Source organism: Myzus persicae, unplaced genomic scaffold (genome assembly GCF_001856785.1).
Source record: "Myzus persicae strain clone G006 unplaced genomic scaffold, MPER_G0061.0, whole genome shotgun sequence".
NCBI lineage: Eukaryota > Metazoa > Arthropoda > Insecta > Hemiptera > Aphididae > Myzus > Myzus persicae.
In genome coordinates this window covers 29,702-57,102 of record NW_019103947.1, presented here as the reverse complement: position 1 = coordinate 57,102, position 27,401 = coordinate 29,702, and the positions used below count along the sequence as shown (strand labels likewise).

Sequence of the window (27,401 nt, the reverse complement as noted above, 5' to 3'; positions counted from 1 at the left end):
ATTGACGTGTTGTAAGACGTGTGCGGAAAATCGTAAAAACATTTTTTCGGCGCTCCGTGTCGGTTGCGCGGGCGAACAGGTGATTGTTCCCGACACGAGCGGCTGCAGATCGGTGGCTGCTAGCGGTCAGTGTTCGTATGACTCGCGGACGCGACTAACGAGTAAAATAATAAGGCCGAAACGATGGCGGTAAAAACAGTTAGTTAGCTGCAGGTATAGTGAGTACGGAAGGACCAAGACACGGACCGAGCAAAATGATAGAAGGTTTTAAAAAAATAGGACGCCTCATCGCTCTGCTGACAATCGTACGATATTAATACATGTCGAGTTTACCCGTCATTTAGCATAAATGTGGCGGCTGTAATACACAGGGTTGTGTTGAATTTGAATTCGATAAAAAAAACAATATTCACTGTAAGTTGTCCGGTAAATAATAATTTCCGTACATAGTAGCTGGGTACCGAATAAAAGTTTCAAGTCCCTACGAATTATATTTTTTGAATTATAATAAAATAACAGATATTTATCATTATTATATATCAAATGTTGCCAACATTTGTACCCAGAATGCCTTTAAAAAAAAATTATGCATTTGTAATGTTGCTATTTTTAGGTATCTGTAAAATCAACCTTAGAAAATCCTTGTATTGGATTTCCGAGCCTTGGCTCATCAATAATTACCTACAAAATAAGTAAGTAATTTGTAATGTTCTTGATTCTGACAAAATGTATCAATATTTGAAATTCAAATTTTTATGTTTTGAGAGAATATTGTGCCTGTGTATTTTTATTAATTTTAAACCACTATTATGTAGAACTTAGGATGAACCTTGTATTCAATTTTAAGACTTTTTGACCAATCATAAATATGTTTGACAATATTTAAAGAAAAAATTGAAATAAATTGAAATGCCTTTGAATAGCTTAAAATAGTCATACGTTATTGCTGTTGGTGTACATTTAGACCAGTGTTTTCGATGCAATGTGAAACATAATTAACTATATAGGTATTGATCATTCATTTTTTTGCATAACACAGTTTATTTATATTTATATAGTATTTATTGACTAATAATTATAGTATAATACAATGTATGCTTAATATAGTATACACTTTGCACACAATAAATTAAGAACTAGTTTTCTTTATGTCATAACATAATTATTCCTAGTAATTTTAGGAGATTAAAAACAAAAAATATGCATCTTTTAATAACTTTTAAAATGAACTTGTGATGTAACAAAGTACACGAATAAACTAATTTTAAAAGTAATTATGTTAATATACAAACAAACAAACAATCTGCTGGTAAAACTTTGTTCACGTGTTTTACTGAAGCTTCAATATACTTGTAATAATATTACATAGTAATATAATTATTATATATTTAAAATATATTATATTGTCAAAATTCTTCACATGTTAAGGGGCAAATAAATCCGGTCAAAGGCACGGGTGTTATTTTCATAAGTTCTTAGAGGTCGACTGAAAATAACAACGTAAATGCTGTGTGGTACTGGTGTCACGCGAGTCTTCCAAATTGTCTAAAACAATACAAAAGACGATTATTAATTAAATAATTAATGTAGTACTATACTTAACACGCGTTTATGGTTGAAAGGTACATGCCCATGTTCTTCATCGACTGAAGAGCATAATCTAGGGGTGGAACACTGATGTTTTATTTTGGTTTAATTATTTATTGATTCGTTTTTATTTTTTCAATAACGCGTACTATTCTATTATTATTAAGCTTTTATATTCTATTAACATTTCAGAAGCACACTTTATATTGACACTATTGTTGTTACTCGATATATGTTTATGTTAATTTAATACAATTAAGCTACCTACTGTCTGATGACCTTTACTTTTGTAAATTAGTTAGGTCTTAGGTCTTCATGCAGCGTCTGGACGCAAATTCTTGTCAGCGAGTAGATGCGGAATGAGAGTGGCTGTATTATTTCACTATCCGTTGCAAAAAGACGCCAAAGGGGAAACGGTAGCAGTACAATATATTTATAAACTCGAATGTATATTATAGAAGATAATATGGAACTTTATTATTTATTTGAACGAGCTAATTCAATTATTATAAACAACTTGAACGATATCAAAAACGATACAAATATCAATTACAAGTATAGGGACCTAGAGATTGTAAAATATAACAAAATACAAATGAGCCCCTCCCCCCTCGGAATTACGAGGTAAATGAGCCCCTGACATAACATACACGTTTCAGCACTACATCACATCATAATCGTCAGTTTGTGCACCAGCTCTTTCCTCCTATGTATACGATGAGTATGATCCGCACAGCTTGTAAGAACGATCAGAATACATCCGTCGCGAGAGAACGGTTAAAAACAATATCGGAGATGCCGCAGTCGGAGAAATGATGAAAACAATATTCATCGGGGCGATGGTATCGCGAAACGTTGTAGAGTAATATAAACATTCCTTTGATGTCAGTAAACCGGCGGAAATAACGTTACTATTACGGCGGCGAAGAGTTATATACGTGAATTACATAATCGATACAACTATGTGTATAGTAGTCTAGCTGAGTGTATGTGTGTCAGTAAATTTATTTGACTTATTATTATTATTTATTATTATCATCTTACACCTTTTAAACGTTATTAATGTCATTATAATGGTATGTGCTGGAAAATAATAACCACTAAATTATAATGATGGAAACACGCCTGCGCCTGCGTCATGGATTATGGATTATTGCAGGCGAGATAATAATACATCTGATCACTCAACAGTTCAACACCCATCAAATCAATTTTTTTTCCTTGTGACACCGCTGCTTGGAGATTGAACTGTTTGCACATTGCTTGGCCCCCAGACAGCATTGTTTATTGTACAAAAAAAAAACGGTGAGAAAAATACAACCCGTACAACGGTGTATTTTACCTCCATGCCTTTAAAATACTTATTTGCTACCTACATAACATTGAGAGGTGATTATTGTTTATACAGTCCGATTTTAAATTTCAACACGAAAATTAAATAATCTTTTATATCAAATATGTTAAGTTCGTGCCAAGTAGTTCGAAAAAATGCATGTTCAATTCGACATAATTTACCAAATACACTCGCAACAAGTGTTGATATTTTATGCATTTATTCAAATATATAGGCAGTGTGCACAATCAGTGGCGGGACATAAGGCTCAGTGTTGCCGCAGCTGCAGTACCTAGTCAAAAGTGAGGTGGCAGCGGCTAAACGGCACCGAAGCCTATGCTAACCGATCTCTTTCGGTCACATTATATTTACATTAAATTTTCGTTATAAATAATATTATATATTAAAGTATAATATTGTGGAGTGCCGGGCTTTGGTGGTGGTAAATAAATAAATATGAAATTGTGCAATTTAAAAATTTAAGTTCAGTCCGCAACCGTGCACAATGACGAGAAGTAACGTGTGATTTTTAAAACGGACGTATAAAATATAAAACATAACACTCACTGTTGAGAAAACTGTTTGGGAGAAATAGTTTTTCGTCCCCGAGGCCTGCAGTCCTTTGTTGCCCTGCTGGGTCGTACGACGGTCTTTCAACATGAGTTTTCACGTTTGGTGTTGAAAACCTTCTGAAATTTAGGTCCCGTAGCCGTCGTGAAGTTTTGGCCGCTCGGAAATACTTGTCCAGCGTCGTTTTACCACTAAGTCGATCACTGCATTTGGGCGCACGGGCGGTCGGTACCTTGAAAACTCTTACTTCCGGTCTCGTCTGCTGCACGCCACCATGATCGACCGGAACCAATGTGTCTGATGAATATTCGCTGCGACGGATTTCAGTTACTTCAGGCAGATTTTCCGAGCCCCGACCAACTCGAAAATCAGAAGGGGCCTTCAAATTGTTTTCTATTTGGCGGGACAATCGACCCACAACCGCGTCGTCCCTCCGGATGGAGTCAAGATTTATCGTTGAGAAATTCCGTTCAGATTTCCAGTCCAACGGATTATCCCACTGATTCCACGTCGCCGGCGGCATCCTAAAAATGAACATCCTTACATTTAATAATAAATATATAGTTTTCAAATGACGGAAAAATAAAAATTTCTTATTTCAAACAAATAGATATTTAAGGAAAAAGTCCAGGCTAGGGCAGAGCAATAATAATAACAACAACAACAACAACAACAAAAACTATGCATTAATTTCATTAGGTAGCTAGTCTATTCATATAGTATAGCATCTGAAAACTATTTTTTTTTAAATATTTTGATTTTCCAACAAAATAAATGTTTGTGCTATCGTTCCTATTCGTTATATCCATAAATACTATAAAGTGCTTTTGGGCATACTTTATAATTTTAGAGTATATTCACTCCCCAATATGCACTGAATTTAAACACCATTATTTTCTTATTTTTTTGATAGTATTGGTGTAACACCATTATGATAAAATATACCTGGAAGGTGACAAGTGACATTTTTTATTTACACTTTTTGAATCTTCAATAAATCTCTGTTTCGCGTCATATCCAGTGGTCGACAGTACGGAAGAGGTTTCACGTTTGCCCTCATCGTGATATTTTTGTAGAACACCGAATGTAAAGCGTTTTTTCGTGCTGAAACGCAGTGATAAAAAAATTATGTTATTTTAAACAAGAATTAAATATATTTATTGTTTTTATGAGTTTAGAAATAATAATAATATATCCTTACGGTGGTTCCAATTTGTAAGGATTAATGTTTTCTTTGTTTGTCAGCAATTGGTCTGTTGGAACATAAAAACCAAATATAATCTATGAAACCCTCAAACTTAAAAAATTAATAGTGGCACTAGGTGGGTATTCATTTTATTGAACTCCATACGAGCTTTTGAAAAGTGTACTCATATTTCTATTTAATTCACATTTTTTGATCTTATATTTAGAAAATAACTTTACCTTCCCTGTAGTATTGATTTATATTTGAACGAGCGATTCGTTCAGATTTTGGGAGACGGACACCTACCACCGTTTTAGTGTCTCCCATTTTTTCTTCTACTGTCGATTTATCATATTCAAATTTCTCATTCGAACAACTGTCTTCTCTGGGACATTTTAATTGCATGCTGAGAAGTATAAAAATAAAAAATACACAATGTCTCGTAGATTATAAATTATAATAAGTTATTAAGTGACAATGTTTTAAAAAAAACCATAAATCGAGTATTATTAACGATGTTTAAAAACGGTAAACTAAAGACTAAACGGTTATTGTTTTATAATTAATTGCACAACCTATATACATGTACCAGGTACCTATTGTACTCAGTATATATTATATTATTGTTCCGCATTCAAACGAATAAACTGTGATGATATGGTCTACGTTACGGGAGCAGTGTTGAGAATAATTGCAATTATTATCACGGCACTATAATGATATAAGCAATACATAATAGTATTGCATAAATTACGCATCGTGTTTGTTATACCTATGTATATCGTATATTGTTATAATTATGTACTAGATAGTGCAGGACTGCAGGAGTGCAGCATCAATGATCGAATATCCCGTAGCAGTAGCAGATACCCAACCACAATAAAATACTAATATGTTATAGTGACCAAAACAATTATAATAATTGATAATACATACGGTTCGATAACTTCGGTCCGAATTTTATTTTTCAAATAATTTGTTTGAATCGTACCTAAACCAGAAATATTTTAGCCTGTTAAATTTATGTACAATTTATGCACGGGTTTCAATGTAAATTTTGAATACAAAATTTTCAGCAAACAATTATTTTTTTAACAGTAAGTTGGGTATCAATTAAAAACAACTCACTTTCTCTGAAACAATACTTCTCTATTGCCGAATCAAATGCCTCAGAGATGACATGATTATTATCTTCGGGTACGAATAAATCACCGAATACGTCGTCATTGATTAACCTTTGATACAAAGATATGCTTTAGGCAACAGTGTTTAATTATATAATAGTAGGATAACACTATATTTGAATACGTAAAAACTTACTCATCGTAACAGAAATAGTTATTTAAATCGTCTCTGTCGAATTTAAAATATTCATTTAACTGTCCTATAGTAATAATAACAGCAGTTTTATTATTGAATTTAAAGATTTCAAATGTTAACCAGTAATAATTTAAACGTCCTACTATTGTTTCGGCAATAAGTTTGTGTTTCGAACATATCGCCTGCAATTCTATGTGTTGCAACACTACTTTCATTGGCATAACGCTTAACATCAGTATCCTCTTCCACACGCAGTTTATTCATGACTTTAGGGTCCTGATCTCTCGAAGGAATGTTATGCAAATATTTTTTAATATTTAATTGTATTTTGTCTTTATTGCCTTGTTTTGTTACTCTCGAAGTTCGTTTCTTCAAATGTGCAACAATAATTTGATAAATTAGAAAAATATATATAATGCCTAGTCGCATAAAAAAACATTAATTAATATAATACTTTTTTCTGTAGTGGAGAGGGAAAATTTTTCAACGGCGATTCATCATTACAATTTTCTTCACTCATAGATTCTTTAACATGTTCTTCATGATCGCCTGGTTTGAACTTAATCTCAATATCGATTCCGACTACAAACAAATAAATAAATAATCTGTTATAAATAGTAATATGTACAAAAAAAATATAAAATTATTAATATATTGTGTTATGTAAAAACTAAAAACCCACCCCAATAATCACTTATTAAACAAATAGTGATTTCGTAGTTGTGTTTATCCAAAAAAAATTTATTTTGTAATGATGTAATGATATTTATGACTCCTCCTTGTTCCAAAAATTCTTCATTACTAGAAAAAAAATGATAATTTACGGTACTGAAATGTAATTATAATAGGTACTAATACCTATATGGGTATATATATATTAATGATAAAATACTACCGTATTTGTTGAACTTTTAGCAGACGATTTTCAGAATCACCCACTAAAACAGTTACGGTTTGAAGTAATACATTTGCTGAAATATTATGGTGATCAATTAAAAAGAGTGTTACGATAACTTGTTCTAAAATTTCGTCAAAAGTTGTAAGCACTTTATATTTTGGAATCTGTCGAATAAATTCGTGTATGTGGTTTCCAAACGGAGGTTGTCGGTTGAGGATCTGGGAAAATAGTAACATTTAATCGTTACCCATTAAAAAAATATGTCAAATACTAGCATATTGATTTTTGTAGTATTTTAACTAAGATTTATGTAAGTACGGTGGTTTGGTAGCAAAATCATTATTTTTTTATGCTTCTGAAAATATACTTACAATGTCTAAATTATAAATTTAATTGATCATATACCAATTTAGAAGGTACTATTTTAAAATTCAAATATTTTTTACTCAATTTGTGTGGATCATTATTATTATTTATATTTTAATATTTATGTAGCTTAAAAATGTGAACACTCGTCATCCTTCTTACAAATTACACTTAAATAGCCTTTTGTCTTTACTCATCAAAATTATATCTATAAAAAATATTAGCAACATTTCGGTTTGTGGCTATTGGTTTGTATTATGATGTAAATCAACATAGACCGTATGTTAAGTAATTATTGTTCATTACATTTTTAAGTTTTAAAATTAATTTTGTCATTTTTCATTTAACTTATACCATGCAAGCGGTTTGACTCTCAGGTCAAGGATAATAAAATAAAAAAAGATGCGTCCTATAAATGTGGTGTCATCATTACAACTTCTATGCCCATTTATGGGTCTATACAATATATGCACGGAAAAGTTACTAGGTTATAGGTACCTATGTAAACATCATATTCATTAATAAAGTAGTCGAAGGATGTAAATAAATAGTTAAAAATGAAACTTGATTATTTATTTTTTCAGATATTTTATTTATTTACCCACGAGAAAGCTTAAAAGTACTAACAAAATCAATAATTATTATTTTGTTTACCTATTATAATAAATGTATCAATTAATTCATAAATTTAATAATAATATCTCTATAATTTACATGTAAGAAATTATTTCAAAGCATTTATTTGAAATAAAATTTAATCCACATATATATAGGTACTATATGAGCGTAAATTACACAACTTACCCGTTCTAAATCTCTAGGATCTGTATCCCTGATTGATTTTAATGTAGTTTTTCCATTTAAAACAAAATCTTCTGATAACACTTGACCTACTCTTGGAATAAGCTTTGATACAAACTTTGATTGCTCCCATAATTTCGTTGTCACACATTTGGCTAAAATGCACGCGACTCGAGCTATTTCGAATTTTTTACCTTTGAACGTGATATCCCTTAAAGCTGAAACATATAAATATCTTAGTCACGTGTAACACATAGAGACTACACATACGAGTATCACTGTAGCTTGCAGCCTGTACCCTTAGTTAATCGTGTTGAAATTAAAATTATTTTACTCGCGTCTTGTGCTAGCGAACTGTCCGTAATTTTTAACGTCCCTAGGGTTGCTTGTAAAAGGCTATAAATAAAGGGCAGATGCATTTGAAGTCATATACAAAACCAATTGAAAAAAATATCAAACAAACTACCTATTTTAAATATAAATAAAAAGTTACCAATTGATTTTAGTTTCTCGAGTATTTATTCCTTCTTTGATGGGAAATCGTAAAACATTTGCACCAGGTAATTTATTTTTATTCAAAATATTCAAAGCTCCTTTTTCAGATCTTCTCAGTTTTATGTACTCGAATTCTTTAGAGAGAGCCAATAATTGTATCATATCATTTAAGGTCTCAGTTCCTTTTAGCTAAATAAAGGTCAACAAAGTCACACAATTACAGTATTCGTAATTTAACAAAAACAACACAATTATTTTTCACCGGCTCAAATTATCATTATTTTCAATCCCCGTATTGGTAGACATCTTATTTTAGTTTTATAAACTCAAAATTAAGAATTATGAGTTCCATAAATAAATGATTGTACGATAATGACGAGTTAATTTTACTAAGTGTTCAAATATCAAATGTTAGCGTAGTCATAACTGTTACAGTGTAATCCGTATCATTGTACCACTTTTTAAAAGTTTAAAAGCAGGCACCCAAATTAACAAATGAATAGGTAAGTCACTTATAAGTTATTTGACTTTTAAAATAATTTCGATTCTTGCTCAATTTTATTTCATAAGCTAAATAAATGGAGGTCAAAATAAAGAAATATTTTTTATATAGATGCAGACAACTATTTTAATACTATTCATGTCTTGATTAATGTTAATCATATTATACAGGTTGATTTATAAGTATAGGTATGCTCATCCTCAATTTTTCATCTAATTTAATTCTGATTTTTGGAACTTTTAAATATACTTAAGGACTCTTTGTCTTGTGGAAAAACGTATTCCTGTTTTTCAAATGAGATCCCCTCCTTTTTTTTATACTGTACATTATTAAGCCGATAACTTATCTGAACATTTTGGCATATCAAAATCTTAAGTCGAAAGTTTAACTGTATGTGCCGATGATAATAGGAACCATGATAAGAGATTTGGAAGATATAGAGCCATGGTGATTTAAATATTATAGTAATTAATACTAATCTATCAACATTCATGATTTGTAAAAATAATCCAATTATTATGAACACTAGCTCCAATATTACATATATTTTATATCTTTGTAAAACCATTTTTAAGGACTATTATCCTTAATATAAAAAATTGAATGAATATTCTGTTGAATCTCTGTATATTTATTGATAATATTAATATTGGGAACACATTGAACATACTTGCATATATTTTTTCATTGTTACAAAGCTTATTGAATACTTAGCCATTATTTCGCATTCTGGTTTTGAAGTGATTTCATTATTCCCATCGACAAAGTTGATTAACCCCGTGCATGCTAGTGCTTTGATTTCCGTTAAACACAAATCTGAAATTGTAAATAACTTATTTGATTTTTAACTAATAACTAAACCATTTTTTTTCTGTTCAAAAAACTGAAAACGGGTGGTAACTGTTTAGCACAATACTGCCACCCGGTCCCGTGTCGTTTATTCACCAAATACACCTAAATTATAATTAATTATACACACGAGAGAGCCTCTAACCACCCGAAAAAAGCTGGCCATCGACCCACAAAATAAGCACATTTACCTATCCGTCCACCTCCTGCCTGTCTGATGTGTTCTGCTGCCTCCTAACTAATAACTACCTCTAAGTTGGTTTTCAATACAATAATGCCTACGTCATAAAGATAAAATGAATAGACAAAAGGTGAACAAATTTAAGTATACGCTGTAACAGTGAGTGTTATCCATATTGTTTATTAAAATCGATATTGATTATCGTCGCTTCAATTATTTTACGCACTTGCAGTGCCTAGTATGAAATGCATTTGTGCATGTCTAATAAACGCATATAAAAATTTTTTTTCTTCTTATACATTTGATTTTGCACAAGAATTTATTATTAATGCAGATTTTAATAGAAAATCCTCCATAAAAATAAAATATATTCAATGTAATATCAGGCATAAGTACGTTATATAAAAAAAAAGATTTTAAATAAGCTTAAAATTCAACGCAAGACACAACCGTCTGGTGTCGGTATTGTGTTTAGTTAATTAGGTGACCAATATAAAAATCAAGTATTTGAAACACTAACTTTGTAGCCTGTTTTCTATTTCTTGGACATTAAGGTTTTTGATCATTCCGTAATTTTGAGGCGATTTACACGCTCGAACATATAAAAACGTTGACCTTATCCAATTCATTGCAACAGTTACATTGTAGATTGTACCCAAAAATATCTCTGCATTCAAGTGTTCAATCAAGTATTTATGAAGATGACTCTCTACAAATTGGTTTCCGATCAATATTTCTTCGTAACGACTCTATATAATAAATAAATGTATTAAAATTAAATACTGGGTAAAAATAGCCAAAATGTGATAAAAACTTTATAAAATATAAATATATACTTATAAGGAAACATTTTTTTTAAAGAACTAGTTTATTTACTAATTTTTACAAAAATAATAGATACATGTTTAATTCAACAACAGACTTAATCTATTTGTACCATAATTACTACGGCTTAATATCAATATCTCAAACCTTTAATAACTCTCGTATACAGATATTTTTTTCGTCCTGTAATTTGGACCTATATAGTATAGTATAGTATAGTATACTGCAGTATATAATTATGTGGCCTGACCACACAAACATCATCCGAACGATTTATGTTTTTCGATCTATCCGTCTCAGTGTCTCATCTTTTAAGTTCCCTGGAGCATAACTAATAAATTACTTAACTGTGACTTACAACTTACAACAATTAGAGAAACTTTTAACCGATTCTCTTATACAAAAATCCACGACAAACTATACACAATTACATAAGCAAAGTATCAAACAGTGGTCTACACACCTCAAGGCTCGTGTCTAATAAATCACTTCCAGACATTTAACAAAGCCTACTGACCCAAAGATCTTCACTGTGTGCATATGATTGAAATTGAATGAAAGTCAAATTTTCAAGTGGCTGTATAATAGCTCAGAGAGATTTATTTCAAACCGTAATTTTAAAACTACAAAATGTTAACGTCAAAATATATAGCCTCTGCACGTTTGATATAGATTGTACATTTTTTAAGATTAACGTATTCCTAAAAATAATGATTGTCAATAGAGATTATTCACATAAATTTACTTAAGTTTTCGATATGTAATAATTAATAAGTCATAATAAATACCATATCGTAATTACTAGGTACTAGTTATAAGCAATTAATTTCACTATAAAAATATGCATAGATACTTATATAGAAAACAATATTTTACCTAGCAGTATCAAATGATTGAAACATGTTACATTACAGCATACATAGATAGTAAAACATAAAACATATATGTTGTTTTTCTTGTACTAAAACATTTTAATGGCACGTTTTATTCGTATTGCGTTTATGATCTCTGGTCCGTTTCGAAATAATTTACTATAATATGTAGGTACATAATGTCAATTGATTAATCATTTTTGACCCCTATCAATTTTAATTCAAAACGTGCTGAACGTTCAACAAAATAAATTATTCTTAATTCTCTATGTAATGCCAATAAAGTAAATACATGTGACATGTAGATATGTAAATATAATACCACTGATGATCCAATGTTTTTACTATGAGTAACTGAGTAGATAAAAGAAGAATGAATTATCGGTAATTAATAATATGATAATGAATATTTCGATTTGCGGGTCCATTAATTGTTAAAATTTAAATGCATGCCCTCTACATTTACATGTAAAATTCTGTCTTCAGCTCATGTATAATGACTCACAAAACACTGATCATGAAATTTTTTACTGTACTTTTACTTAATCATATAATATATCACTGTTAGAATTTTACTACAATTCGTTATTTATTTTTATTTTTTCGTAAGGTCATGTTTGTCTATACGAATAAATAAATAAATCTATAAGGTTATTATGTAATATATTCTAACATAAAGGACATCTGATGATTTTATGTATTTATTTTTTCTAATTTCTTATATATTTACGCAATTTTTTTGAGTAACACATACAATCTTGTCTTGTTTTTCTAACGATTAAATCTCAATAACTATTGATGGCTTGTATTTATAGATTTCAGCATTATAATACCATGGATTTTAATCAAAAGTATTTAGGTAAATACATTACTTCAAATGATATTTACAAGTATTAAGTAATCGATTTTTGCTATACCTTTAAGGCTTTAACATTATCAATTTATTCGATTGTCTATTTAAGACTTTACAGTATATTACTCATACGAACGATAAACAAACATACTTTTAACATACCATAAATTATTTATTAAACAATATTTATAATACCATTTTTAAATTTGAAAATATCACAAACGTTTTTTAGAACGTTCAATCACTAAACATTTTTAATTAAATTTTTCTTTTTCAAGAACGATTATTACGTTTATCATGCGAACCTACGTGTGTGTAGAACACATAATATGTATAATGGGACTACACGTGGAAACTTTACAATGAAACACTCATAACACTCGCTTACATGACATAAGTATGGATTATAGACTAGTTTTTATTTTTGTATTATTGTTATTTTTATAAAGCGCATTGTTGACAGATAGGTGTGTATGATCAATCTACTTTCACAGTAATTCTAAGAAAGGTTTTGCCATTCACAAAGGTCACACAATAACCTCTGTGGGATATTATGAACATGTACCTACTTGGAATACCTAGTTCTAACTGATATGGTAAATACTATATAGTATACACCTATTTATGTATAATAAGTATTAACATTTTTATAGAATTCTTATGGAAAAAAAATAATCAAAATAAATAGAGCTACAAGTTTGGGTGTTCGATAAAAATGTTTTCAAAGCGTATACAACTATTATTGTCCTGAAATGGGGTTTTGAACCTAGACACCTAGTATTATGCTTAAGCCGAATTCACAGCTACGTCCGCGTCGTTTATTGAGCCGTGTACCTCTAATCGATTCTGATTGGCTGTTATTGTAATCATGGTATCAGTCAATAACCATGATCTACAGGGAAATTTCCAGAGTTGAAACCTCGAATTTTAAATTTTTGACATTTCACATCAGACGACGTAGCCGTGAACCCGACATTATTCGTAGAATTTATCCATGAATAATAGAAAATTATATAAAACCATGTTTTAAAATCATAACTGTTTTTTATGCAAGTATACCTATAAAACAAACCGGGTAGATCGACCAGACAAATCTGCAAAGTCTTGTTTTCGTAACTATAAGATAACACGTAATTTTTCTCTATTGTCATACTATAATAACTGTCCATTATATAAGCAAAGATCGTGTTCGAATTTAATTGAAACCCTCAAAATGAATATGTTACTAGAAAACAATGGTGATCCAGCTTTATGTAGTTGCCTCCTTATAAACATATAATAATTCACATATCTCAAGTAAACCGAGTATAACCAATTCACAGTTATTTTTTATCTTTCGGCTTCATCGCAATACCAATGCCCCGGAGTCCAGACTTATTTTCTTGGACCATTTCCTAATGCGGCGGAATCTATACAACATATAATATGAGACCAATAGCTTACAAATGTAATATGTAATATAGCCAGTGATTACATATTGTTTGCACAGTATATTATAGAGTAGACAATGGAACGTTTTTCGTCCTTTTTATCCTACTACTAGATACAAGTTACCGATCACAAAAGAGTAGAAAATAATGAATGAATCAGCAAACGTTCCATGTAGGTATGTTTAAATTGTTGAATGTACGTGATCCCGTCTCTTATTGCATGTATAAATTGCTACAATATTTACACAATAAAGTGTAATTTAAAATAATTACATACACCTATGAATACGTGTAATGTATTTAAATACATTAAATATTGATATACAACAATGTTTTGTCATTAAAGAAAAAATCGTAAACCATACTATAATATATGTTATAAATTATAATAGTTATTAGTTAACACTATTACCTATAGGTCTATAATGCACTGTTGAGAACTTTCCAATAATATGACTGGGATTAAACAGTAAATACATGCAATCTATATTAGATATAAAATAAATTGAATTTTTTTTAATTCCGGATATTATTCTAAAATAATAGATATTTTAAATATAAGAAAATAAAACTGGCAGGGATTGCATAAGAAATGTATACGCCGTAATTCTTCTCCAGTTTTGTCACACAATATAAGAGTATAAAAGACCCTACAGTAGTATAGAATCTACATATAAAGTAGATCGCATACAGAGACACAGAGTGATTTGTATACTTTGATTTTACAGAGATACAAGATAAATACAAAATATATTCTATAGAATATTAATATATTATTCCATAGTAAACTCACTATTTTACATTCTTAAACCTCTTATGCTGTTACAACTATCAGACAAACTATTCAATTATACAGTTTTTATTTCAGCATACCTACAACAAAACGTAAATAATAAGAGATTGGTTGGACTATCTATCAACGCTAAAAACTTAAACATAAGCTCTATAAGGGCACACTCCAAAAACTGAACGTCCACAGTTTAATATCATTATAATTTATAACAATATTCCAGCACTTCAAATTCATCAAGTTAATGCCGTGGCGTAATACAATTTAAGAGAGTGTTAGACGTTTGTGTACAAGTGTTATTTGTTGTTTTATTATGAGTTATGACATCTTTAAAAGATCAGGCTAAGGAATAATAAAGTTGAACTTTGCTTTTATAATGCATGATAATTCAAAATGTATATAGCTCCCGGTTATTTTATTATGTTTATTACATAAATCATTCCTTTACAGTAATTACTCATTTTTTTGACAATATGTCGACCATAATATTTTCACACGTGAAAGCTTTGAGACAAGTTCTTACTTCTTAGTATAAACTATAGGGGCGTTTAAGTTTATTTATTGTTTCATAAATGAATTCAAACTTATAAGCTTAAACGATCAATTTTATACTTTTATTGCTTTTATATAATAACTAAACCAATTACTATAAATGACTAAGTCTGCCAAGTCCAATACATTTTTACCAAAATGTATGAATATTAACAAAAATATTGATTTAATCTTTGTAAAAAAATAAACTCAAAGTCAAATATTATTTCTGTTTGAATAAAATCGTATTAGTTTGTTTAAGCTTTAATACTTGGGTGTTAAAAACGTAAAACGTTTAATTTTAAAATACTAGATTTCTGCTGCTTGTAAGAAAATATTAACTTCAAAATTATAAGGTTGTGGTGGAATTTAAAAATTATATTCACTTAAATATTTCCGGACAGACAGTTTTTTGTCAAGAAGGCTACCTATTTTGTTAGTGTATTTAAAAAGAACGGCGAGCCTATGTAATTATTACTTAGGAGCTTGTTTGCAATGTTGGTTGCGCGTTGAGTTCAAAGGTTAACATTGCGTGTGGATTCGACAATGCGAAGAAAGCATAACGTAATATCCAACGCTAAAGAGCAATCACTCATTCATTCTTAGTGTATGGACACAGATAATGGATTACGTTAATTGCACATTAAATAAGATTTGGACTGAATAAAGTAAATAGTAAATACAGACTATACAATAATGAATTTGACCCATACAGTCAGCTTTTACAAATATACGTGTATCAAAGAAATATTTAAGTACCTAGGTAGTAAATAATATAGGTTCATATAAACAATGTCAAATGTTTTTAAAAAGAAAAATGTTAGGCTTCCGTTTTTGAAGCGTTTAAAAGTAAATTCATATTAGATTCATATTATATACTGTAATGTACTACAAAATCAATGAAATGCAAAACTCGGGATCGGTTATTAAGTAGTTTATACTTTATGTCTATATGTATTGAAGATACATCTTACAGGGATAACGAGGGCACAATCAAGGTATCCGATAATTTTGATTGCTGAATAATTTCTTATTACCTAATTTAACTAATATAAATTCTAGTGTATTTTAAATATTTAAATATTGTAATTCTATTAGTAGAGTAAATACCTACCGGGTAGGCAAGGTGGGCAATTGATGAGGGCCCTAGCCTATTCAACAAAACCTTATTATTTTGATATTTTGAAATAAATTTTAACATAAAATACTAAAATAGTGAAGAGTTATGTTTTATTTATTTTAAACATCTAAGGGGCCCCAGAAGATTTTATGCCACGGGCCCCTAAAATCCTAGTTCCACCAATGAGTCTATAAATATCTTAATAATTTATAAAACTACTAAAATAAAAACTCTGTTTACAATTTTAAAATGAAATACATATATTTTGTAAACTGCAGGTAAATCTTCATTTTCAAGATGACTGAGTGTGGCTAAAAACACCACTAATTAAAATATTTTCTTGGCTCTAAAACGTTTGTGTAGACGAGGGATAAAAATTTAAATAAAAAAAATTAACAATTTAAAGTACTAAATAAACCTAATATGGCCTAAAATTATTTTTATGAGGTCTAAAAACATGCTTTGTAAAACTTTTGGTTTTTTTAGATCTAGAAAAAAATCTCAAATGACAAACTTCAAACTTTTTAAAAATAAAATCAGGAATATTGTATTAAATTTGTATTTTAATGAGTAATGTTTTTTATTTATATTTATTATTAATTGATATAAATTTTAATGAGTAATTTTTTTTATTTATATTTATTATTAATTGATATAATAAAAACAATACTTCATACAAAGCGAGTTAAAATGCACTGTTATTTAAAAATAATGTTTCATTTCCAAGTACATAAAACATTAATATATTGGAGTAAATGTTTTAACATTTTTTTTACTTGCAACCGTACTTTCCTTTCAAGGCGGAGCAACATTTTACTATAAACTCTAGGGGGGGAATAAAAAGGGAGAGGTTTATATTTAAAGGAGACCCAAGTCGGTATGAAATCAATTACAAAAATTTGATATCGCTGTAAACATATAGGCTGTACCTACTGTAAAAGTTTAAATTTTTTTACCTATAGTGTTGTAAGATATTACGTTTTTATTTTAATTTTAAAATATTTAAAAGTGCAGTATATATAATTATATAAACGAAAATACATAAATATGATGTTTGTAAAAGAAGGATTATTCTGTTTCGTTTTATTTGCATCGATATTGCTGATCCAAGGTCGTCCTCAAGGGGACTCCATGACTAAAACTTCAGAAAAACCAGAACCAGTAAGTACTAAATAGATTAATTTTAATTCAACCACTTAACATTTCATATTCAAAATACTCACAACTATAGTAAACAACATTAATGTAACAAAAAATATAAAATACAATTCAAACTAATATTATTCTAATTTAATTATTTTTCATTCAAATATTCATAGAAATTAAAGAAATATTAAATAATTTAATACTTTGTTTTTAGTTTTAACATTGTATCCAACAACAATTTCATACTTATTATGGGATATCTTTATAAGGTTTTTAAGAAAACAATAAAGTTCACAAATGGTTGTTTAAATATATAGAAACTATGAGATAGAATATCAATAAACCACTGTCGAAAATGTTTTAAATTTAAAAGCAATGATAAATCTTTACATTTTAAAAATAATCCAGAGTGAAGCTAGGGTTATCCACCAAAGTAAATGAAGATTTTTTAAACAGCAAAATTATCTGCCTGAAATTAATCAGTCCAATAAAGAAACCAAACACAGATTAAAAACTTCTTAAGTACTGTTTACAAATGTTTAAACTATTCTACTGTATCTATTTTATTAAAAGATATACATACATTCTCAGGAGCTTAAATATATTATATATACGTTTTAATATTTAGATTAGTTTCAAACAATAATTTCGTTTAGCTTTATATATTATCAATTAGTCTTAGAACATCTAAAATAATATAATTTAAATATATATGTATATTTATTTTTTATGAAGTAGGTATAGTATAATTTAAATTGCGTTGAATTTTGTATACATATATACATTTTTGTTTTATTATAATTTTTAATAATAGGTTATTATAATTGACTTAACAATGAATACATTAAAACACATGATATAACAAATAGCAATAATATTATTTCGTACCTCATTACATTTTTTTATGTCTCCTAATCTCATTAAGTCATAACAATAGACATCCGCAATTAATTAATGAATTAATTATTATGGACATGTATTATTTTACAATACATAAATGGTAGGTAGTTACATTTTAAAATAGGCAAGAACATTTTATTTTAGTAATAATTATACATATTAAATAAAAGGCTACATTTTAATATTTAATCAATATTTTATATGTACCTGATATAAAATATTAGTGAAAGTTTAAAACTTTTTTTATAAGTAAATTAAAACGCCCCGCAACATATTTGGAATGCATTATTATTATTTTAAAATACAATTAAGACTTTTCAACATAAAATCCCATTTTGACACATAGGTTCATAGGTAGGTACTTTGACTTGTCTAAATAAAATATAAGTACTATTGTAGTATTGTACCTACAACCGTTACACGCTAACACTAATTATACTAATTATAAATACTTTATAATACCTATTTATTCATCTGACTATAGTTAAGTATTTAGTCCCTTAGTCCTTACCTTATAAATATATAGATACATTATTCGGGGAAGATAAATATCTAAGTGCTCATTATTTTCTCTTTTATAGTAAATTGAGTATTTCTACTAGTGTGCAATAAAAACTACTTATTAAACATATTCAACTCCAATATATAACATCTTACTTTTGTTTTTATATAATATTGGATTCACAAATAAAACTTTAAATTTACCTAACACGAAAATCTATGGATAATACTATTTATCTTAAATACATTGTATTTTAGAAAAAATAGGCTCTATGGTGTATATGATGTTACTTGGGGGGGGAAGAGAAATCTCACGCAATTCTATTCCACCATACATAAGTTATCATGCCAATACCACACTTAAAAAAATAAAAAAATAAAAAAGCTTACTTAATATTTTTAAAAATATTAGAAGTACGAAAACGTATTTTCATTGTGAATTGTGATAGATGAAAGTATAGAAAAAAAGTTTTGAGTAACAACCTTAAGAATAATGACCTAATATTTTGATCTCCCCCAATTTTTCTTATATTTACAAATATTTAATTATTTCAAGTACGAATACCAATACAAAGTGGAAGATAAACCAAGTGGAAATTACTACGGACAAAACGAAGTTGGCAAAGATACGGGTCGCATAGAAGGATCGTACTTTGTATATCTTCCGGATGGTAGACTCATGACAGTCACATACTACGTTGATGGAGAAAGTGGTTTTGTACCAAAAATCACCTTCCAAGATAATGCTAGTCCTTTTGGCAATACTGAATCAAATTCTATTCAGAGAAGATAGAACAGTTTAATGAGTAATTTGTATTGTCTTGTTTAAATATTTTCCAGAATTAAAAAAATCATGCAAACTATGAACATATATCATCGGCACAACTATATAATTACCCATAGTACTGTATTAGATACTAAAGTATCTTAGTACCTTTTATACGTAAATATAACGTAATTGAAAAAAAATATTATTGTTATATTTGTTTGTATTTAATAAACTTCAAAATTTATCTTAAAATTACTGACCCCTCATTATTGTACACAATTTAGAGAATGTATCCACCATGTATACACACTACACATTTTATTTACATAACAATGTATGTTACGTAGGTACCAGGTATATAGGCAGATATTTTAAGTACTTTTGAATATTTTTTAATTAATGGGTATATACTATTATATACTATGCTGTTTTAAATTGTTAAATTTGTTTTTCTATTGTTAATTTTAAAGCATACTATTTTGTATAACTGTATAAAATGAATAAATGCTTATAATAGCCGTAATATGTAATATAAAGATGTTTGAGTTGTTTCACTGTTTTTGCATGTACAACCTTAATAAATTACAAATAATTGTTTGACAATTTATGTTTACAACCATTCTTTAAAATTTAAATGGATTTTATATCTTGAATTTTTATTAAGAATGAACTATGAATATCTAATGACAGACTCTCAGTTTATGCCTTCATTGCCAAGTAAATATTTATTTTTATTTTTTATAATTTACGCTAGACAGAAATGTCAACAAGGTGCTTTTAAAAATCACAAACTAAATTTAGAAATAATACTGTAGAGTAACAGATAGATTTAGAAATTAAAATTTAAAACAAAGAATAAGATTCTCGGAACAAAATTAAAATTTAATATATACCTACATTATCTGCCAGAAGCAGCATTCTATGAAAGGAATTATTATGTCCATGCTATTATTAGGTTGTATTCTAGAGTTATAGGAAAAGATAAGAACTGTAAGAGATCTAGAAAAAGGATCATCCATTGAATCATTAAGGAGGGAAATAAATAAAGTTGGAATAGGCGCCAAGGCACCGAGAAAAAAAGTAAACATTTTAAGGGCATTGCAAATAAGGGAATAATTTGTGAGGAAGATTAATCTTAAGAATGGAGGAAGCTTAGGACAACAATTTATTTTGAACACGCTCTAATATTAATCAGTCTTTCACAAAATATGATTACGTTACCAAACGTACTTTAATATGGATCACGCCAAGACAAAATAGTGGATGCGAAGGCGGCTATAGCAGAGGTATAAGTTTCATAAAATATAATAATTATATTTAATATTATATATTATATATAAGCCATACGATGATGGTGATCCATTTGTGTCTTGTCGACTATAAATTACTCATTATTACAAAAAGTTTTAACTTTTTGAAACATTTCTTTATCGACTTAAATTAAAAGTAATAAGGTACTTGTCAAATTATGTTACACTTTAAGTAATTTCAATAATAACAATCTATACACTGCACTATTTAAGAAGAGTACTCACTTATAAATTATTGTATCATACCTTCATTGATGCTTTCGTCATAATGATAACAGTAGCAGTACTATCAAATTGAGGTCTTCCAGCTCTTCCAACCATTTGTAATATTTGACATTCGTTGTATTCTTTATAGCCATTAAACGAATAATATTCAGTAGATTTTATAATAACTAAATGTGCTGGTAAATTAACTCCCATTGCTAAAGTAAATTATAATAAATTCAATATTAATTTATAAGATTTCTAAAATTATTCGTTGGCTAGTTTATGAGTATCAATATACCTAAAGTACTAGTAGCGATAAGTATGTTTAAGCATCTATTACGAAACAAATTTTCTACAACTCTTCTTTCATTAATAGACATGCCAGCGTGATGAAAACCAATGCCGAATCTAAACATTTCTACAAAATATATACAGTCTAGGTAAACAATAATACTTTATATTATACACATTATAATTTTTAATATTTATTATTATTTAGTATTCTATACAGGTTTACTAAAACTGTATTATTTCTTTTAAGTCTAATGGTTAAAATTCCAATAAACATTTTTTTTTTGAAGTAACATTAATCACAATAATTGATATTCCGTATTCGTAATATATAACTAAAATCTATACATACTAGTAGTTTAATATTTATATAACATGTAAAATGTATTTTAATTATTAATTTATAATCCAAACTCCCAATGTATAAAATACTAAAGTATTAGTAAAAATATCAAAAAGATACCTAAAGGAAAAAAGAAGATACACATTCAATGAATTTTAATTATTTTTTTTATTTTAAAAACAAGGTTTAAGAAATACTGCAAATGCAAATTTATAAACCATAATAATTTTAGTATACCTTTAATTTTATTGTTATTAATTTCTTTCGAAAATTCGTTGATATAACTTTGTTTGTCGTCAGGTATTGCAATTGTTGTGTCTTTCACTAAAATACTACAAGTAAACTCTACGCTTTTCCTTGTAGAACAAAATATCTATGATTTATTTTTAATGTTAGAATTTAACCTAAAAATAAAGTTTATATATTGGATTTATATGGTAAGTATTTCCTTACTAAAGTTGGCCGCCCATTTGAATACTGTCTTATTAAAGGTTTAAGTTTATAGGTTAGATCAAAGTCAAATTTGAAACTACTTGTCTTATAGTTATAACCTAATACAATTTTTTGTAATTTCACAGGTCTTTCGTCTTCCGTACTTCTGTGAAATATTGAGTATTATAAAATAATAAAAATATAATAAAATAATTCGCATTTAAAAATGTTTATAAAATGTGATTGTATCATATAAAGTATGTATACTTCAAGTAATGGGCGGGATAATTTTGATCATTAGATAACCATTTTGCAATATCTTCAATATTTGTCACTGTAGCAGATACAGCCACAAAACGTAATGTAAAATCATTTATTTTTGTCTGTTGAAAAAAACAAAATAAAATTACTATTTTGTTTATTTCTACGTATGTTTTTATATAATATAAATGTATTTACAACTTTTGGAATTAGTTTTATGCGACTGACAATAGTTTCTAATGTTGCACCACGAGTCCCATCGTTTATTAAATGAACCTTTGAAATGCATGAAGTTTAATTAAGAATTTAATAATATAATTCGATAATGACCTACCTCGTCGATCAAGAAAAGTTTGACCATGTACAATTGATACTTAAATTCTTTACATTTTTTCGTCAATGAATCCCATTTTTCCGGAGTAGTTATTATTAACTGATGATTATTTATTAAAGATACATAATCTGCAACTTCCGAATCTCCAGTTATTTCAATACATTTAAGTCCATGAACTGTAAATTTATTTTTCCAATCTTCATAACGTTCGGAACACAATGCTTTTATTGGAGCCACTAATCACAAATAAGTAATAATCAACTTTGTTATATTTAAATAGTTATGTTATAACCACATAAACATATAAATACATGCAAATATATAATATGTAGAGTTTGAATACATATCTATTTTATATATTATAATTTACAATATATAGGTAAACTAAACGTATACAAAATAAAAAACATAATAAATAAATACATAAATTTACCGTAAATTATTTTAAAGTTTTGTAAATTATAAGAAAACTTGTCGAGCGTTTCTAAAAAACGTATTATAGCTAATTCAAAAATAACTGTTTTTCCGGATCCAGTTGGTGAAGACACAACGACTGACTTATCTTGAATATAAACACAATTATAATTGATAAATATTAGTCGTATTATGTTTCATACATTTCACTTTGTATTAATTATTGAGCAGGATTTATACCTACCTTTGTAAATCATATAAATCATTTACATATTTATTGTTAAAATAGGAAATTACAATCAAGTTGCTCTAACCACTTTTGATTACACATCTAACATAGAAAATTAATGTACCCGCACTACCAAGCGTTATTTCCCAACGTGAGACACTCTTCAAATTCCAAAATAATTGCTCCGAGACTTATATTCTTAGAATCTTAGGTACCTACAGCTTTACTTATGAACCAAATCTCAAAATAGCATGGTACGGTTGACTTAGTTATGGATTGCTTACACACGCACACACACGCAACTTGCCTTTATTATTAATACATAATATTATGTATGGAAAAAATTATACTCATATCAGCAACATTTTTTAAAATTTAGAATATAAACTTCAACCATACACTTTGAATCTAATATAATATAATAGCAGTTAGGTACTCACACAAAAATTTTACATTTATATAGAATAGCTTTATTAGCCTTAATTACGAAACATACTATACAGAAAATTATATCCAATAGTAAGCGTACATCAAATCGTACATCCTCCTGGAGCACATGCAGTTACAGTATTTGCTTACTTGTCTGAGCGCCACTGTATAGTTAGATACCTTACAACTAAAATAATAGTAGGAACATACCAGTGTTGAAAATAGCGTCGATTGCTTTTGTTTGTATTTTATTGAAGTACGTATAATTTGAAAATATATGTCTATATTTTTCTGCTAAAAATGATCAACCAAAAATAATTATTTTCATTTTCATTTAATAAAATTGAATTGATTATTAAATTTACATGTTTGAATTTTTATAAAAAAAAACGTTTCAACAAATATCTCCTCATACTCAACTCTTGGACTATTCTTAAACTAGTTTAAACTAAATATCAATTTCTAAATTAATATTGCTGACGACTCACGCAATTTATTTACTGGATACAATTGGTTATCACAAGTTGATGAATTCATATCTTCATTTGCATTACCTTTAAAATGTTATAAGTATTTAAATTTAAATGAAACATTTATTTATTTAATATTATAATAATATAGATACGTGCAGGCTACAATTTACAAATAAACCATTTACAAAAACAAATATGCAATCCCTGCGCCATCCAGTATTCAAGTATTCAATAGGAATACTATTATGTGTAGGTACTAGGTACTGTAGTTCTGTACATACTATACGTATGTACCTATTACCTATATGATTAAGACTTGAGACCTAAAGGTACACAGTAACTCAATAAGTTATAACTTATAATATAGGTTCAATAGATTCAATCAGATATTTGTAAAATCAAATAATAATATTTAACAGTGCAAAACAATATTTCAACTGTATATCATACTCTATTCAGAATTAAAAAGGTACCTGGGAACCTGGCGACAACCAGTTTTTTTCACAAATGCTTCTACCATCAACGCTAGCGAGCGAAGCGATCCACGCCCATGCGAGCAAGTCGGCTGCCCAGTACCTCTCTTTTTCTGAATAGAGTATAAACTATAAAGGTAAGTGAGTTACTGTGTAATATATTGTTTTATTTTTTTTTTTTTTTTTTTTGGGGGGGGGGGGTCCAACAATTTTTAATTAAAACATCTTATAGGTATTTAATATTTAGAATAGAAAATTGTTATTTATTTAATGTTATACTTAACGTCTTTGTATTAATATCTAAATTGTATTATCATATTATATCAAATTAAAATTTCAATATCTTTAGTTATCCTTTTTTTGGGTTCTAGGGGGTTGAGTCAAGTACCCCAGTACACTCCCCCCACCTCCGGTAAGTACGCCACTGAAGTTATACACTAATATATATAAGTATAACCTATAGTTAATACTTTGATAGGTTTAGGTACCCAACTATTTTATAATGTAACATTGTTATTTTGCATGTTTTCGTCTCATATTTTAGGGACTTATTTACAAAATAAACTCTATAGGGTCTTAACGCATTTTTACTAGTGTATTTTAGTTTTTTTATTTATCTAGTTGTTCACAACCCTGACATAGATACAAGTACACAAATATTATTTAACATTTACTGATTCACTAATAGTTTGTTTTTTTTACTAATACCTACGAAACGTTAAAATGGGTGCTATATTATACATTTATACCTAGGTATTTGTTCAAACTGTCCATTTAATATTTATCATAATGAGGTACCTACTGAATACTTACTATATGTATAATTATCTACATTAGATATCGGAATTTTTCCCAAATCAAAATTCCTGAACGGGAAATTTCATGAGTGGTGATTTTCCCTAATGGAATATTACCATAATAGTACTTTGACCGCAATATCCTTTCCCGAACTCTTTTACCGGAATGTTATATTTCCCGAATAAAAGGTAATATTGTTCGAATTGTAAACATTACTTTTTTAATCATACTTATTAGTATGATCGTATTGTAGAATATCTATATGTTCCTTTTACTGAAGAGGTGAAAATACTATATAGTGTAAATAATATTTCAAAATTAATTCATAATATGTTATGCAGAATATATACACTATCAATTACAGCCTACAGGTAAAAAATAAAAGTAAATCCTAAATAAATAAACATTAGTAATAAGAAATTTTAAGCATTTTATCAACTAATTTTCGTGTTTACCTACAGATGTCAGCTATTAATTTAAAATTAAAATACATTTTTCATTACATTTATATCGCTTTTCTCAGAACCCAAAAATGTACAAGGAAATTGGTTGTACTATAAGGGCTAAGCGTTCTCAAATTCCTTGTAATTCTTCCCAGTAGAAGTGGAGCCAAAATCCCCAGATCTCTACTATGGGTACTTATCAATATTTTTTTACTAAAAATATTAATTTATATTAAATAGTATTTGCATACAGAAAAAAATACATACAATTCGGGATCTAATCTACTATTTGTGAAAAATACCAAACTGGAAAGAGGACGGAAGCGATCAAAGCATTATTATCGAATTATCGATATTCGATAGCACTAAAAAATAAATTGTATTATTTTTAGGTTGTTGGATAGTAAGTACTCATAACAGTGCAGTAGTCAGGATTTTTTCGGCGGTGAGGAGGGAGTTGTGCGTTTAAGCCCTTGCTCAAAATCAGAAATTAAATCAAAATATTTTTATTTTCTGCAATTCAATTTGTAAAAAAAAATGAAAGAATTAAATTAGGAAGCAGTATGGTTTACTAAATAAATATACTATATTACTATACCCTGTAACCGCGAGCAGTTTAATATGTAAGTATATAGATAACTAATAATATAGGTAGTTACCTAAGTTGATTAAGTTTTAGTCTTATCTCGAGTGAGGAGCTATCTATTAATTCATTACTTCCGCTTAATAAAAATTACCAAAAAATGAAAAAATCATAATAATGTTGTCCTATATGATATTTACCATTATATTTTGAACAATATTCATTTGTACCAAATGTTGAAAAACAAATTCCATCGTTGTTATTATTATTGGAGTTCATGTTTGAACAATGTTATACAAACTTCATCAAAAACGTAATAAATGGCCTTTATATTTTTTTAAATAATAAAAGAAAAATATTTAGTTTATAGAATGTATTACCAGAAGTCCAGAACAGTAGAACACCAGATGCGAAAACTATCATAAATATATTTGTGAACTTGACTTTTTGGCGGTCAATATAAAAGTGAGGTTAGTTTCATAGTTTTACGTATCAAAAATAATAATAATTAGAAAATTTGAATTTTGGATTGGACCAATGACTTTGATTATGTAAT

At 28.3% G+C, this 27,401-nt stretch overlaps 2 protein-coding genes across 4 annotated transcripts; one reads left to right on the top strand and one right to left on the bottom strand.

Moving 5' to 3' along the window:
* Nucleotides 1-1,192: 1,192 nt before the first annotated feature.
* LOC111036754 (probable ATP-dependent DNA helicase HFM1) lies at nucleotides 1,193-27,310 on the bottom strand. 3 transcript variants are annotated; one of them, XM_022318905.1, is made up of 29 exons: nucleotides 27,226-27,303; nucleotides 27,046-27,145; nucleotides 24,564-24,629; nucleotides 24,286-24,369; nucleotides 23,437-23,565; nucleotides 23,004-23,239; nucleotides 22,868-22,945; nucleotides 22,676-22,791; nucleotides 22,430-22,574; nucleotides 22,214-22,349; nucleotides 21,641-21,760; nucleotides 21,382-21,557; nucleotides 10,609-10,837; nucleotides 9,729-9,874; nucleotides 8,555-8,745; nucleotides 8,360-8,457; nucleotides 8,065-8,279; nucleotides 6,892-7,112; nucleotides 6,679-6,797; nucleotides 6,451-6,578; nucleotides 6,140-6,365; nucleotides 5,997-6,060; nucleotides 5,805-5,911; nucleotides 5,613-5,667; nucleotides 4,916-5,082; nucleotides 4,692-4,743; nucleotides 4,436-4,594; nucleotides 3,488-4,014; nucleotides 1,193-1,545 (listed from the first exon to the last, which is right to left on the bottom strand). In XM_022318905.1, the coding sequence occupies exons 2-29, from the start codon at nucleotides 27,122-27,124 to the stop codon at nucleotides 1,466-1,468; spliced, it is 4,149 nt and encodes a 1,382-aa protein (XP_022174597.1). In that variant the 5' UTR covers nucleotides 27,125-27,145; nucleotides 27,226-27,303; the 3' UTR covers nucleotides 1,193-1,465. The 3 variants fall into 3 exon arrangements, with proteins under 3 accessions (XP_022174597.1, XP_022174596.1, XP_022174599.1); XM_022318904.1 differs by having other exon boundaries at nucleotides 27,046-27,310; XM_022318907.1 differs by lacking the exon at nucleotides 24,286-24,369 and having other exon boundaries at nucleotides 27,046-27,310.
* On the top strand, nucleotides 17,388-20,271 carry LOC111036757 (pro-resilin-like). Its single transcript, XM_022318910.1, has 2 exons — nucleotides 17,388-17,670; nucleotides 19,613-20,271. The coding sequence occupies exons 1-2, from the start codon at nucleotides 17,557-17,559 to the stop codon at nucleotides 19,847-19,849; spliced, it is 351 nt and encodes a 116-aa protein (XP_022174602.1). The 5' UTR covers nucleotides 17,388-17,556; the 3' UTR covers nucleotides 19,850-20,271.
* Nucleotides 27,311-27,401: the final 91 nt, after the last annotated feature.